Source organism: Meleagris gallopavo, chromosome 4 (genome assembly GCF_905368555.1).
Source record: "Meleagris gallopavo chromosome 4, MGAL_WU_HG_1.1, whole genome shotgun sequence".
Taxonomy (NCBI): domain Eukaryota; kingdom Metazoa; phylum Chordata; class Aves; order Galliformes; family Phasianidae; genus Meleagris; species Meleagris gallopavo.
In genome coordinates this window covers 19,359,336-19,375,835 of record NC_139407.1, presented here as the reverse complement: position 1 = coordinate 19,375,835, position 16,500 = coordinate 19,359,336, and the positions used below count along the sequence as shown (strand labels likewise).

Sequence of the window (16,500 nt, the reverse complement as noted above, 5' to 3'; positions counted from 1 at the left end):
TAGCGGGCCTTGGCATTTCTCTAGTAGTAGTAATGGGGCTTTTTAATAAGAAGGAAAGAACTCCATGAATAGGAAGATGATCGGTTTATAGATTCAGTCATTCAAAACCAAAAAATTAAATTCTTCTTTGGCCTATTATTCATTACAAAAAAGATGTAATGACATGATTTTTTTTTTTTTCTTTTGAGCATGCTGAACTATGAGCTGAAACAGTCCAAGACAACCGTTGTGTATATGGTCCTATTTCATTTGGCACAAAGACACACGCAGAGGCACATATGTACATGTATGAGTGCATATATATATGCATATGTATTTTCAAATGCATACAGTGAATGTGGTGGAATACTACAAGAGAAGGAAAAAAAGTATAAATGAATAGCCTTATGTTAACCAGATTCTAATTCTACTTATGTAACAGAGCGTTTAATGGAGATTCTTCAACTTATTTAAGCTAACTTTTTGTATTTGATGTTGCATTTATGGTATTTGAGGTCCCTTCCAACCCAAATCATTCTATTATTAATTTCATTCTAATTTCTCTTGAATTTTACTATTGAAATGTTGAATAATCACAACTGCAATGAAAATCAGTGGAAGCTGTATTTGGAAAACATCAAGTGCTACAAAACACTAAGCATTCAAAAGACTTTATCTCAAGTACCTCACACTGTATTAAATAGGTACTTTTGCTCTTCGTTTTCAGATACATCAGATTTCCATCTGAAAATTGGCATAATGTCATTGCCTCAAAAAGGTATAGAGAGAACAAATAAATTCATTTTGTAAAGTACTGAGCCTAACTGACTTATTCTGCAGAAATACAAGCAAGAAAAATAACAGTTTGTGGGAGAGCTGTTCAATTCATTTTCAGTAAAGGATGAATGGGGTCTCAAGGAAAGATAGTACACAATAATAATAAATTGTGTACCTTTATAGCAACATGATCTGAGCCAGAAAGACTCACAAAGCAAAAAGTAAATGTGAAAAAAGGCTTCATGAAAGCTGGTATAAACATACTGAAGGTGCAAATGTATAAAGTTAAAAGTATGCAGTACTGTGAAGGTGAAAGATGCAAGATCTTCACTTAAGGACAGATAGAAGATTACATTTGTAATGCTGAGGCTCAGTGTAGGGTATGTCAGAAAAAAGTTATTGCATTCCTTGCTCAAAGTTTAAAGTGAAGATGCTGACTCTTCCCCAAAATCAGGCATCATTTCTATTTGAAAATGATCTCTGAAAAGCCTTTTATTTGTAGGAAAGATATTTGCTGTAATGCTTGAATAAGATAGAGTTTGAATAGCTGACCTCACAAAACAATTCCACGATGGAGGAAATAGTTACAGAAAGATAATGGTCCTGATCCAAAAACTTCACCTCTGAAGTTGTTTTGTATTGTGGACGAAAGTGTTTTTTTTTTTTTTTTTTTTTAAGTGCAAAAGGGGAAATTCAAATAATAGTGAGATAAACTTGAAAATTGGTATTGACTTCAGTGAAGGTAGGATGTCATCTGAAATACTATGAATTGTATTCTGGGTTGGAAAGGCAAAGAATCTTGTTAAAAACTAAAAGAAAAGCAATCAAAGCTTCCCCTAGCTGCATGAATATACACCTGAGTTAATTTAGGTATATCTGATTCAGGGTATGATGTGTGAAGCCTAACTAAAATTGTTGGGATTAGTCATTCAGACAAGAACGGTTTTTGTGCGTAAGCACTGCAGGACTAAACCTCCATTGTAGGTAGGTTTATTTTTTATCTTCCTCTCCAATTCTGAGAGTTAATACTTTAATGAGAAAATAATCTCTCTTTACACAGAACTAACAATGTTACATGCTCTGCTTCAGGTTAATTTAAAAATTCAATTCTCTTTAGTAGTTCTGACAGAGGCCTGGACTGTTTCCCGAGCACATTTGTGGCAGAAGGCCTCTGCATGCTCTGTCTGAGCCTTGTATTTTCTGAACTCTGAGGAATTAAGTGTGTGCTGGGAGTTGGATCTCTGCTTTCTGTTCTCTGCCTGATGAGAATAAAATAATATTACAGAAAATTTTCTGGCACATTGGGCTTTCTTTAAAAGCTCTTGGATTCTGCAAGAATCTCTCTGTTGGTCTTAATGATTGGGTGCACTGCAAGAGCTGTGTACCCCAAGCCCTTGGATGTAGCATCAGGGTGTTTGGGCATGGTTTGCACAGGAAAGAACTGTCAACACATTCGCATTCTCGCTTTCTGTGTGTGATGATTTTTACCATTAATCATGTTAGACACATTACTTAAATAATCAGTTCTGGCTGCTGTGGATGGCCTGAGCCAGTGCTTAAAAGGTCTTTGTGCAATTTAATATCCACTAAATAGAATGAACTGTGTAGTAAAACTATTTAAGCCACTATAAAGGACATTGGATCAGGTTAAGGAGCACAGGCTCTTTTGGCTGATGACTAAAGGGGGAGCTGAAATCTCTTCAATGCTACGTTAGTATTTTGAGAGGAAATAGTTCTGTGCTGTGAACTTGCCTCTCCAGGGTGCAATACTGGAGCTATAGTGTTTTGACACCCGTTCTATCCGTGCTTATGGCCTTGGCTTGCTTAACATCTCAGAGGCTCCGGGAAGTTCAGGGTTTGGTGTTTATGCACTCTTGAAACTTTACAGAAATCAGTGAAACCATGGCCTTGGTGTTCACCTTTTTTTCTTCACACAAACGGTATCATTAATCTTACAGCAGTAACTACTGAATTTGAATAAATGGAGATGTCCCCGAGCTCAGCAGCAATAGCGGCTGTTTAAAAAGTAGATGTAGAGCTCTTTGACGCATTGAGCCTGTCCACAGAGTGCCAGTCTGAACCCGAACGTGTTTTCCAGCAGCCTCAGTGCTCCAGCATACAATTTTCTCAATAGGATGTCGCCCCGCAAACGAAGCCCGAGAGTAAAGGAAGGCTTGCGAAGTCCCTCTGGCCGAGCCCGGCTTCCTGAGGGAGGAAATACAGAAAGCTCGTGCCGCGCTGCGAAGCGTTTTCCGTTCCGGCCGCTGCATCTCGAGGAGTTACGGAACGCCAGGGCACAGGGAGGGGAGCAGCGGCAGCGCAGCCCTTCCACGGCAGCGGCGCTGCCGGCCGCTTTCCGCGGGCCCCGCCTCCGCAGCGGGACCGGCCGCGGCCGAGCAGCTCTTCCCCGCCTCCTGCTCGGCGCTGCCTCCGCTCCTCCCCCGCCGAACTCGCCAGGCGCGGCGGGGCTTCCCGCCTGCTGCCGCCGCGGCGCCGGGCTCCCGGCGCCCACCTGCGGGCGGCGCCGCCGCCTGGAAGCGGCCGGACCGCCGGGCATGAGAGCCGGCTCTCCCGGCGGCCGCAGCGGTGCCGGTGGCGGCGAGAGGCGGAGGGAGACCCCGGCGACGGCGACCTTCGCGGGGGGCTGCCGCGGAGGGAGATGCACTGGCTGCCCGCGGCACCGCCAGCAGCATGCTCCCCGCGGCCGACAGCGCTAGCGGCAAGGCCGGGCAGCCCGAAGCGGCGGGGGGCGGCGCCGCGGGCTCGCACGGCCCCGGTGGCGAAACCGGCGGTCGCGGCGCCCCGGCGGCCGCCGGCGAGGAGGGGGCGGCGGAAGACGAGGAGGACGACGACCCCCGCGCGTCCCGCTTCGCGCTGGCGGCGGGGCTGGGGCTGCTGGCCGCCTCCGTCGCCCTGCTGGGGCGGGAGCTCTCCGGGTCAGGGGGTGGCGGTTGGCCCGGCTGGGCCCTGCTGCCGCCGCTCCGCCTCGCCCTGTACGCGGTTTGCGCCGCCGCCGCCGCCTCGCTGGGCGCGCTGCTCGGCCTGCTGTGGCGCGGCCGCCGCCTGCCGCCGCCGAGCTTCCCCGCCTCAGCCGCCGCGCGCGTGCCGCTGCCGCCGGTAAGTGCCTCCGCGCCCGGCCGCGCTTTGCCCCGCGCCTTCGGGCTGGTGGGAGGGAGGAGCGGGACTTCGCTCCGCGGGGAGGCTGCGATCGTGAGGGACGTGTGAGAGCCGGCGCAGCGCGGGCGGAGTACCCGTAGCGGGCGTTTTTGTACCTCTTCTGACGCGCACCGATCCGTTCTTACGAGCTCCTTGTAGCTCTCTTTAGGAGCGTTTTCCAGTTCCTTTTAAGCGGCTCAGGGGAAGCTCAGAATTGAAGGAAAACAAAACCCAACGCATCGCTCTTTCTCCCCTTACCTCCCCACTTTGTGAAAACCGTAACGCGTAAGCCCCTTGAATAGGGTTGGAAGCGCCGACGTCAGGAGACCTCGTTTCGGTCGCTGTGCCCGATGTGCTTTCTGTGCCTTTTTCTCTGCATGGTCCCGCATCTGTGCCCATCCAGTTGTCAGTGTAGGTAGCGCACACCCAATAGTGCTTTACGCGCTCAGTGTTACACGGTGCTGGGATTTATTGTAGCCCTATGCTACATGCTGTTACTCCGGAACCGGACTGAAGGCTGGGATTTTAAAGTCGCTGCCAAAGCAGCAGTGCCTGCCTACTGCAGCCCTCTTTCTGGAATTTTTTTTTTTTTTAACCTTTTCTGTGATTCAATTGAAATTTTGTTTGTCTCCCCTCCCTGCACTGCTCTCAGAACATAACCTGGTTGGAAGGAGGGGCTCCCTAAAGGAGATGTGTGTGTTGCCCTGGCTTTGATTCCAGGTCCGTTGCTTGGTTTTCTCATGTTTTCGGTGTACCGTTTTGCTGATATGTGTACACATCATGTATATTTGATGCAAAAATGGCTCATGGTCCCTGAGCTGCTGGAAGTACTCCTTCTGAAGATGATTTTGTGTATGTTGTGCAGTTTTCCTGACTGCTGGTTCATCCAATGTGGGCAGAGGAAGCAATAGGGTCTGTCTTAGCAGCATATAGATGCATTGGCCATTTGTGGAGATTTTTATTTCGAATTGTCTTCTGCACATTTAGCTTGGGTAAAAATGTGAAGTTACTCTTCTTATTGTACTTTCCGACCATGCCTGTGCTCCTTGTTACCATTTGGTTGTTACCTTCCTATGTTCGTAGAGCCTTATAGTGCTGTGTTGCCTCTTTTGGGAACCAGTGGCAGGAAGACAGTAAAGCCAGAATGCTTTCAGTGCTTTCCTGTCTTTTGTCATTCAAGAGCAGGAAGAATCCCTCTCTTGGCCAAGTATATATATATTTGTGGAGGAAATGGGTCCTACAGATCTAATTTTCTTTTCCATTTCTTAAGTCTATGAACATGCAGGATAATGTTTATTTTTCATCCTTTGATTTTTTACACTGGAGTTAGTATATGAGGAAACAGAAAGCATACGGCAATAAATATTTACTCTAGTGGGAGTCAGGCTTGCTCTTGGGAAGTGAGTGGGAGTACTCAGTCAACTTCAAAGTGGCTTGGATCGAGTTCTTCATGCTGTGCTGGAAAAACAGAACTTTTTGTGAGTTCTCCAATTCTGCAAGCACTTACAGCAGGAGTCTAGTGCTGCTGATTTTCATGAATCCATTTGTGCAAGTGAACAACTCAGTAGAGAAAGTGCAGTACTCTATGTTCATATTTCAGAAATGCAAAGCGTATACTTCTTGCCTAAGATGGCTTCTGGAGAAGCTGTCCTCCCAAATGTGAAGCTTTGCTTTGTCCTAAATACCACTTTTACCCTCTGGAAGTTGGGCTTCTGTGAGGTATCTCAGTAAGAGCATTTGAAGCTCACTGAGAAAGTCTGTGTTGCCATGAAGAAGCGCCTTTCTCTGTATGTGTACAATCAGTGAATATATAGATGTTATAGTATAGCAGAGAGCTTAGCTACATAGTTATTACACTAAAGCAGAAAACAAAAAAGATAAGGATGCTTACCCATATCCTGGGCTCACTTAGGAAACTCCAGTGGAGTGAATCTCTAGAAGAGATCCTTCCCTACTGCTAGTCAGCTCTTAAATGGATCTAGGAGAGGTGCAGCCAGGCTCCACCCCTTCCGGCAGCACAGGTGAATTGCCTTCACCTGTGCTCCTGTGGCTGACTCAGTGCTTGCCTCAGGTGATCAATCAGAGGTTCAGGCTGTGATTCAGCAGTTCCCATACAGCATGGGAGAGCTCTGACCGCAAGCTTCAGTTTCTTCCCTCTGTTCTTTTATAATTCTTAAAAAGAAAAAGAGAGATGTATAGACAAATGATAATATCTTGCAGGAATTAATAGTAAATAGTTTCCATTCATATTTAAATAGTGGGAATTGAATGAGGCTGAAATCGTGTGACATGATTATCAGATATTTTTCAGCTCTTTCCAGGAGCAGGTTTAGGACGAGATTGTTTGTGGCAGAGGAGGACAGCAACATGCAAGACAGAAAGAGGCACCAGTTGAATTCCAGTTAAAATGTGTAAGTCCCAGAGGATTTCTCGCTTCGGTGTGAGCAGCCTTGCTAACACCAACAATAACCCCGGGAAGGACTTGTTAGATGTGTCACCTTTTAAAATTCTGACTTGTTCCCTGTGCCACTACTAACTTGCATAGTGGTTAGAGAGATGGCTTTGACTCATGTGAAGGATCATGTTAACCAGGGAAGTGGGAAGGAGAGCACCTTTTTTTCCCACGTTTCTAGTGCGAGTTGTACTTTTGCCAAAACAAAACAAAACTGGCAGGACAGAGTTTTCTTTGCAGTGTAGTATTTTGACTCTGATTCAAAGCAACAACTCTGAATAAGGTGGTTGGTTTACCTGCATTAAAGTGATGCAAAACCCAAGGATTTGTTTATGAAATTCAAGTGCTGTTATAAATGCAGATAAAATGAATGATGCACTGTATTAAGAACAACCTACCTGGTCTGCCTCAGAGCAGTAACAAAAGCAATAAATGTGAGCTTGGTTTTTCTTCAGCCAGAAGGACATACTGATTTTGCTGTCCTGCTTTTCAGTTTCTTGTGATTTCCAGGGCTCCCAGTGTTTCTTTAAAACTTAGCTCCCGACTGTTTGATTGCTCTTGTTTGCTTCTGTTTAACAACTCTCCATTCCTAGAAATATTTCTCTCTTAATTTAGAGAAACTTTTGTGATGGTGTCATACATTCCTAAAGTGCTGGTCTTGAACTTGAGGTTTTTCTGGAATTTGTCACTAAAGTGAAAGTAAAGCTTTTCTCCTTGGGTCGGTTAGTGACTGAAACCTCTGCATTCTGGAAGATAGCACTCATGTATATATATACATCTGCCATGAGTTCACAGACTCATATTTAATTATATTTGGGAAGATAGACTCTTTTATATCATAGAGGGATGAATAATGAGATTATTGGAAATTATTTGCATGTAGTCTGTGCTTTTCAAGGCAGTTAAGGGAGGCAAAGGACGTGCAGTTTCAGCCTGCTTCTCTGCTGGATGCTTGCCGTCAGACAGGGCTTGTGAAGGTGAGCTAGCAGGAGCCCCAGAAGCTGCAGGAAGCAGAAGATTTGCCATCTGTGGGCTTTGATTTTCAGGCTTTTTGCAGGGCAGCACTTGAGGTAATTAGAAGTTTTGAGCAGCTGTGAGGGAGAGAAAAAACTGCCTTCTTCCTTCCTGTCTTCTTCTTTACACCTTAATAAGTCTTCAGATGTATTTATGGTTTGTTGTTGCTTATTTATTTAGTTATTTATTTTAACACCTGCCTTAAACCAAGTGTGTCTTCCAGTCTGCCTCATTTTCTGCCCCATAAGGGAATACCATGAAAGCTTTGCTGCTGCGGGGTTTTGCTGGTGTTTCTGTTAGCTTCTTGCAGCTTCTGCTCATCACTGTTCTCTTACACTGGTTTTAGTTCCTCTTGGGCTTACAGCCAAATGTGCTGGTCAGTGATTGTGCTTCTGGTTTATGAATTCTCTTTGCACTGAAAGGAGAGTATGTGTTTCACTACCATTTATTTTCAACAAAACAGAGGGTACGGTACTTTTGTTCTTAGTGATATCTCTTACATAGGCAAGTTAGCAGTTTGTTTTTGATGACGCAGGTAAATTTACTACTGTGCAAGTCCTGAAATTAAAATAATGAAAAGATAGCATAGCATTGCCTATCGATTTCAGGAATATTTAAAAATTTTGAGTATAAGTTGCATAAGCCTCAAGTAGTCGGCTGAGGTTCTGTGAGTTGTACTTTGGGGCCTGCAGCTTGAATGTTTTTGCTCCTGAAATGCCTCTTATCCATAGGAATTTGTAAGCTGGTTGAGAACGGAATTCCTGCCAGGATGACAATTACCTGCACATGTAACTATGAAGCAAAAATTTTATTCTTATAGAAGACCAATCTCAGGAAATGAAATGCTTTTCAGACTCTCATTTATTTGTTCCATAACCCTTTAGCATTTTTATTCATTTTTGTTCATTTGTGCATATTTCGAGATGGCACTGTGTCATTCTTAACGTTTACTTATCTCAACATTGTGTTAGATTGGCATTTTATATTTTACTGCAAATCTGGCAGGTTGTACCTTTGTGAGGCTGCTTCTTACTTGAAAAGTACTTTTAGCAATGGAAAACAACACTGGAAGAGAGCTGGGTAGTTTCTTCTGCTACTTGGGTTGTGCTGAGTGAGTCAGTAAGAGCAGCAGTGGGCTCAGTGCCCAAATCTCTGGCACTGGAGTCCCAACGATAGAACCAGAAACTGTCATAAGGGTAGAAGTGCAAGTGTCTTGCATGCAACGTATGCTTTAGGATTGAAAATGCCATACCCTGTAACAAATGCTCCAAAAATGAAATCTAATTGACCTCCTGCTTTTGTCAAGTCTTAATTTCTTGCGTTCTGCAGAGGAGAGCAGCACAACTTCCATAAGGAAAAGGCAGTTATGTAGAATATGATGTCCTTTCCCAAGCCACCACATTGTTACATGATGAAAAATGATTAGTTGAACAGCCCTAAGAGAAACAAGTTGATGTTGTGTCCGTGGAGGGTTTGTGTAGTCATTCTGTCCCACAATTACTTTTCTCCCCAGTTGAGCTTGCACCACGGAAGAGAACAACGTTAATAAAATGAATGGGTCGGTTCCTTCTGTATGTGTTCTGATCCCGTGTTAAAAAGAGGCAGAACACATCTCTTTCGTGGGATGAAAAACCGTAGGAGGGAGGGGTAGGAATGGGCATGTGGGCTGTCAGGCAGGGGCTGCCATAGAGGTTTTTCTGGCTCCCTGGAGTGGTTTCCATAGCACATGGCTCTTCTGGCCTCACTGCCAAGGCTGTGGGTTCTCACCATCTTAATCAAGGACAGACTGTGATGTTGCTCCGTAGACTGGGACTATATACATTTCCCAAGAATTCACGGAAGCATTCTATGATATTAGATCAAGCTAGCCTGGATGTCTGGCTCATTGCCAGCCTTGGGTTGGTTTTTGCTGTTTTTTTTGTTTTTTGTTTTTTTTTTCCCTGGGCTTTTCACACTGTTGTTGACTGCATCTGAAATCATTCTCAAAAGTGTTGAACAATGAATGTTGTTCTGAAGTCTCTGGAAAATATTTGCGTGTTTTTTTTTTGTTTTTTTTTTTTCCCCCATCTAGGCTGTAAACAAAAGCAAGTTCAAGGAAAACGTAAGCAGTTCCAGGAAGCAGCCATCTCCATTTATTAGCAACCTCATTCTTTGCACGTTCCTTCCGAATGTGCTTCCCGCAGCTTGTAAGTCATTTTGTCAAATCTTACTTAAGTTTCAGTCTGGTTTCTCTCATTCCTCTTTGGCAGTAAATTCTGTTGGAGTGGAGCCCACCGTGGGGCTGCACCGCTGCAAGTCGGGACTGACTGGAACATTCTGGGTATGAGAGCATCTAAGTGAGAGTTTTGAGCTAAGCTAAGCTGTTTACAGACATCTTTGTTTTGGGCGATGCCAACAGTTTTGTGAAAGATAGCATGGTTTTTATAGATGAGCGACATGAAGAAAAATGTGGAAACGCTCAAGTGATGGTTTTCTAGCTGAACCTGTTCTCTGTGAGGTAAGACATCTGCATACATCCATCTGATTTGAGGTCGGTGGGAAGATGATCTGCCAGATCTGCTGGATTTTGCATTCTCTCAGTTGATAACCCTGAATTTGAGTGTGAATTTTTGGAAGACCTTCTGTTATCGCAGGTGCTGTGAGCCTGTGTTAGCAAGTTGTCACTGTTGTTTTGAAGGTGACTGTTGCCATATGTCGTCCAGCTTGGGGGTGCCTGTTTATTCAGTTGATTCATCATTATTGTCACAGAAACAGATTTATTATTATTTTTTTAAATGAAAAGCAAGGGAATAGATTTTGCTAAATGCAAGTTCGTAAGACTGAAAGGAAAAAGGAGTTTGATCAGCTGTTTCATTGCTCAATTTAAGATCTGATCCATTTTCAGCCACTAAATAAAGTACCCAGATCTCTGAAGGATCATCAAGAATGATAGAACAGTTCAGGTTGGAATGCATCTCAGGAAGTTGTCTACTCCAGCCACTTGCTCAGAGTGGGCACAGCTTGGTCAGATCACTCAGTACCTTCTCCCTTTCAGTTTTGAGTGTCTCCAAGGATGGAGGTTTGGCTGTCTCTTAGACCTGCTGTTCTGCTATTTGACCAGCCTCGTTATTAAAGTAATTTTGCTTTATATCTGATCAGAATTCCTTGTGTTTCAGTCTGTGTCCTGTGCCCCTCATGCTATACAGCCGCAAGAAGTAATGGCTCCTTCTCTTTACTCTCTCATTAGGTAGCTGAAGACAACAGTTATCTCTCCTCTAACTGTGTTCTAACCCTCCAATGCATCAAATGTTTGTGTTTATTCATATATTAGATTCTCATCTCTCCTTGAAAATCAGTTTTTAAACAAAGTGGAAGATAGGTTTCTTGCTTGGTCTGTGCCTTTCTCTCAGGCTGTTTGTCATTGCATGCAATGCCTGTTTTGATATGGAGGATTTCTCAGAAAATCCAACATGCCACGCATCTCCCTTTTTCCTTCAATAATTATAGTTGTGCAGGTACAAAATCACCATTGCTAATGTTAATTATCACTTCTCCCTGCTTAAAGTTCTTTGATCACTTGTCTTGAACTTTCTAATTGTAAACATTGCTGTTACCAGCTTCTCATTACAAAAATAAGTAGATCGGTGCATTTTAGAAGTCAGATGTTATCAGCCTTAGAAAACCCTGTCAGTGAATTATGTTCTTGCAAACTAAAATGTGAGGTTATGTCTCAGTGAAGTGCTGTTCCTTGAGTGTTTGTAGTGGAAATACTAAGTCATGGCTTGAACTGGTGACTGAGCACGTGGTGGAAGGCAGGGCCAACCCAGGGGAGCTCAAGTGCATGCAACGTACCTGAGTGACCAGATGGGGTAGGGGGGGCAGGATCTACCCCTTCCCAGACCTCATTTAGAGGTTGGCATTAGAAGCAAGGGTCTGAAGTTCTTGTATAACTGAGGCCTTCTGAAGGTAAGCAGCTTCTTTCCATTACTTCTGTGCCATGGCTGTTGCATTTGAGCAGATCCTTATTTGCTGCAGCTTGGGATCTTGCTGCTCTGCTGTCATTACTGCATTTTTCGTCGTGTTACAGTGTTCAAGGTTGAAATGTGGAAGGATCCAATGGTGTAAGGAGCCAGCTTACATCCTGAAAATATGTGCACTGCATCGTGCAGTTACAGAGCGGAACCATGTTGGGATTGTGAGTTCTCCCTTACAGCATTTGTTTTGTGTTCTTTCCTCTACTGTAGAAAGGTCCCGAATTAAGAGGCAGGCAAGAAGACACAAGAAGAGCTCAGTATTTATAATTTTCTAATGTCAGCTGGAGTTAAGCTAATTTTGAAGTGAGCAATTTGGTTAGTGCCAGTATGAGTCTGTGTGCATGTATCTGTAGTAGGTGGATAACATTACACCAAAATACACCAGGCATTAGCCTGCAGATCGGCCGAAATGATGGTATAATATACCTTTTAAAACCCTGAAGGGTGTTTCTGCTTAAATTCTCCTTGAAGTTTATACTGCTTTCGTGTTCTTTGTTGGTGTATGGTTCAGTCACTGAGGGCATGGGTGGGAAGTGCTGTCTTCTCACAGTACAGCTGTGCTCTTTTTTTAGTGGATAGGTGCTGCTTCTTCTCTCCTTGTAAGTCATCTGCCATCACTCATTTTAGTTACTTGCGTCTATATGAGTCTGAATTCCCAAGAAGTGAACTGAAGTAAGCAAAGTGGCAGTGGGAACAATTTCTATTTCTGATTTTAATTATACTCCTGACTATATGGGGACGGTGTGAATCACAGAATGATTCCTGCCAACTGAAAATATGTTTCTTCGTCCACCCACCTGTTTGCACAGTAGTGCTTCAAAGTAGACCAAAGTTGGTATTGTCCAGCAGCTTAAAATGCAGTGGCCAGAAATCTTTTTGAAGGAAGAAACCTGAAAGAATGTGAACTGAAATTACTGTAAGAGAGCTAATTGCTTCGGTTTTATTTTAGCCGTATTTTATGAGGCTGAATGAAGGCTGGTACACTGCAAAGGTTACACATGTGCACAGATACAGATGAGAGTATGATCACCTTGAACTCCAGTTCTAATTGTCATTTAGAAAGAAAAAACTATTTCTTCTTATGAATGTCTCTTTGAATTTCAGGGTAATTGGATTGGGAGCTCCCATGATGCAGTTCAATCAAGGAGGGTGGTCATTTCTCACAACATGGATAAGGCACTGAAAGAAGGTGAGTCCTAATTTGGATAGAGGAGCATCAGATCCTTTATGTATCTTTTGTCCTCTTACCAAACTATAACTATACAATATGTCTAGATTTTGAAATGGCCCTGGTTTCTTCCTCCTTGATAGAGAAAGTAAAGTCTTGGTCTTCCCAAGAGGTCAGCTGCAGTGAGTAATGTGAAGTTGTGTTTGCAGTTGAACTGTCATCTTGTTATTTTAACTGCTGTTTTTTACGTAAGTATCTGGAAAATATGTGAAAATGGAGTCCTTTGTAACTGAAGGAAGAAAAAAAAGCCTAACATTTCAAAGACTCAATTGGACTTCTTTGCTCTGATAAAATCTAGGCTCTTGCAGTAGGTCTTTCTGTTTGGTCACATTTTGCAATGAAGACTGAATCTGAAGCGGTGATTTGTAATTTTGACTGCTGCAATATATGAAGTCTGTGGGTCACCAGTGCAGTCTGTGGCTTAAGATTGTGAACTGTTTCCCAGTATCAGCATGGAATCGAAGGTAGAGGGGCTATTTGAAGAGAGAGAAGAGCTGTTGTGGATTACTGGGTGGAAAATGCTTTTTTGCTCTTCTGTCCTGCTGCATGCATATGGGAGAAGCTTGTGTCTTTGAAAACATGACATTATCTTTGTTTGAAGATTTTTCTGCGGATTGTTGGATTCATAAGTTCATCCTTACCCAGTCAGGCTGAAAGTTAGTTAAAAATATTCTTAAGTGATTCATTTCTCAGAGTTGAAGACTTACTGCTATGACAACTTTCTTTATTGCCATTTCTTTTCAGAACAATTTTTACTTTCCATTCACACTCCTGAATTTTGGAGAGCAAACTTGTCAGATGGGTTGTACTTCTTCCAGGCCTAGCTAAGTGACTAACAAAGCCAGCTTGTCCTCTGTTATGCAGTTAACAAGGATGAGACTTTTCACTCTACCACATGTAAATTAAAGCAAGTCTTTTTATCTCCCAAAGCTGTTGGAGACAGTTTGAATTTGAGATGCTGAATGAATTGCAAAATGAGATGTCTTACTTTTTTATTAGAGTAAAATGATCAGTCTCTGAAAATGGACATGGTATACTCCTTGCCCCTGTAGATACTCTTTTACAAGTTCATATTCTGGTTACTTCAGCTATTCTTCATCATCCATGTAATTAAATTTGCCCAAGTTTTACAGTATGCTGCTAACTATCTTGCATCCATCCAGAATTACCTGTCAACTTCTGCTTTTACTCTGCATTTTTCCTGGTGTTACTGCCAGTCTGTGTGAACTTTTCTCTTTATTTAGAGCAGCTCCCCATTACTGCACGGTTTGCTGAGGTTTTGTGATGTCTCTCTCTCTTGATAAGCTGTCACATGCTTTATTGCATTTTTTTTTTTTTTGTTCTCATGACCTGTTAAGGTAGTGGGGAGAATAGGCATCATCGATCATCCTTACTTTTAACTGAAGGGGTTACTGATGTTTCCGTTTCAGCTATCAGTGTTATTTTTATTAAACTAATGAATACTGTGGTTTTCCTGTTGACCAGCTGACAACAGGTGCCCTCCTGTGGAATGGCTCCTCTTTCTGAAGTTAGAACTACAGAAGTATATAGAATTGCCGTTCAACAATGTCAGTCACTTTCTGCACCAAAAAGGTTTACGTCTGTTTACAGCTCGGTTAGCAACTTCTATTTCCCACTGACAAGCAAGTAGTACAAAAGGACAAAGCTTCAGAATGTTTCTTTCCCCTTAATTGTAGCATCTTTGCATAAGCTGCTGGTGCAAGGTGAGAGAAAGCTTTGAATTAGCCCTGCTACCCTGTGATGTGTTGCAATTAAAGCGTGCAAAATCAGAACAAATGTAATAACATGTGAAAATTTTTAACTTGCTGAATACAGCAGAAAGAAAACCTTTTCATTTTAAATGAGTCCTTTTTTCAGCCAGCTAGGTGACTAACACTGAAATGTTTTTCCAGAAAATTTCATGCTTTGTTTTGCTAGATTGATATGATTCTTGTTGGCCCTTCATTTCTTACGCACAGAAAAGATGACCCAGTTTTACAAACACTTTTGGCCTTTCCTTCTGATGCTTTCTATGCTATTTCTTGCTTGGGAGCCTCGTGCTTTCATCCCGTATCATTGGGCAGCTCACGAATGCCTCTTAGGAAAGGCCGTGCTCAGATAGACCCAGCTGCTGTTGCACAGTGTGCTGTCGCGGCTAAAGGCTGCTGCTGTCACTAGACTTCTCTGCTACCAGGGTAGCTGGTCTCCTGGGAACTAAATTTCATCTTCTAAATGCCTGATATCCTGTGATCTTTTATCATTTTTCATGGCCAGTCTTCATCTCCATATTACTTACCCACTTTTCTGGATCATTTATGAGTAAGTGGAACAGCATGGATCATAGTACAAATCCGACCTCCGCTTCTGAAATTATTCTGCTGTGGAAATTGGCTATTTAGTGATGCCCTTTGTTTCTTGGCCCTGAAAATGTTTCTTGCTAGGGAATGCCACCTCTTCCTCCATAACTGCTTAGTTTCTTCGGGTCCTGTGCTGAGTCTGATTTGATGAAAAGATTTTTGGGAATTTGATAAGATTATACTTGTAGATCAGATCTTGCCTATATGCACTCTTTTGACCCTTTAGAAGAACTCTGCTAGGTTTGTGCATCAGGACTTCCCTTTAAAAATGAAATATTTTCACAATCCGTCTAATTTCCCAATTTAGGATCCACATGTTGACTTTTAGAGAAAAAAATGCAATGCCTTCTGCCACTCTGTTTGAACAGCTGTATCTTTTTTTTTTCCACAGCTCTCAAAAATCAGGTGTTTGGGTCCAGAATTTGAGCAAGGCCTGATCTGAATTCATGTGCTCTCTGTCATTCGGATTCAAACACTTGGATCTAAAAAACTCTCTTGGCAGAGAGTACATGGATGAAGTCATTTGTACAGAAACTTGTCTGATACTTTTTTAATGTGTCTCCTGGGCATTTGTAATGTATTTTTTCTTCTATTGTTTATATATTTGGTATTTCATGTGGTTTTTTTTCTATGTATCTGTAGTAATTATCCAGCAAATGTTAAAAAAAAAATTAAAGTTAATAACACAAACAGTATGAAATGGGAAATTGTATGGGCATGATCTTTTTTTGCATAGGAGCAGTGATAACATCTAACCTATAAAAGGAGCAGTGTTAATATCTAACCTATAAAAGGAACGTGTCAGTTTCATTAAGGCTGTATGGTGTAAAATGCAGCTGAACCATGAAATGCTAATACTTTTCCCAGCACAAACTTGAAGAACAGAACTTAGATCTTAACATCACTGTTGCTGATGTCTGGGGCTGGTTCCCAATCCTGAAGTCTGGTTGTTCACGCAGCTTTTTACCAGCCCGTAGCATCATGGCCTAAATACAGGTTTAGTGAGCATGAGGAACTTAAGGAAATTAAGGTAGTGTTAAGTATAAGGCTTCATCATCTTGATCTGTATTGTGTAGCTAAAACCTAATAAAGTCTGAAAGACATTAGGTAAATAATGGCCCTTTAACTCTTCAACCCTTTAATCTCTTTAGCTTTAAAAATAGATATTTTGGAAATGATAGCATTGCAGATCATTAGTTATCAGTTTTTAGGAACTTCTAAGAGAGGAGCTTTAATATTTTAGCTTGTTCTTTGAAGATGAAGATAAGAGTATTTTGTTTAACTGAACTGGCTTTGGGCACTGGGCAAAGCCAGTTCACTCAGTGTTAGCTAGCAACTAACAAGTAGCAAAGCATTCAACTTTTATTTCTGTGGGATAGTTCTTTGCCAGGTACTTATATAGTATAGTCTGTCATCTTTTTGCTAAATTTTTTATTTAATGCCTTTTTTTCTACAGAAGCAGCTTATGATAACTGTGTCATGTATGTTAAATCTAGCTTTGTAGTAACATGGTATTCTGAACAG

The 16,500-nt window shown here is 42.4% G+C and overlaps 1 protein-coding gene and 1 long non-coding RNA gene across 8 annotated transcripts in view; one reads left to right on the top strand and one right to left on the bottom strand.

Annotated features, from left to right (window-relative positions):
* Positions 1 to 1,216: 1,216 nt before the first annotated feature.
* LOC146544433 (uncharacterized) lies at positions 1,217 to 4,425 on the bottom strand. The gene is made up of 2 exons (XR_014882894.1): positions 4,029 to 4,425; positions 1,217 to 2,961 (listed from the first exon to the last, which is right to left on the bottom strand). It is a non-coding gene; the product is annotated as an uncharacterized LOC146544433 (long non-coding RNA).
* The window catches only part of SNX25 (sorting nexin 25), a 61,175-nt gene continuing 47,839 nt past the window's right edge, over positions 3,165 to 16,500 (top strand). For all 7 annotated transcript variants that reach the window (XR_014882890.1, XR_014882889.1, XM_010709783.3 and 4 more), the window contains exons 1-2: positions 3,165 to 3,873; positions 12,496 to 12,580. Coding sequence is in view for 5 of the 7 variants with exons in the window: in XM_010709783.3 (XP_010708085.2) it covers positions 3,448 to 3,873; positions 12,496 to 12,580 (511 nt within the window). In the remaining 2 variants the exon portion in view is untranslated. The remainder of the gene's footprint in view (positions 3,874 to 12,495; positions 12,581 to 16,500) is intronic.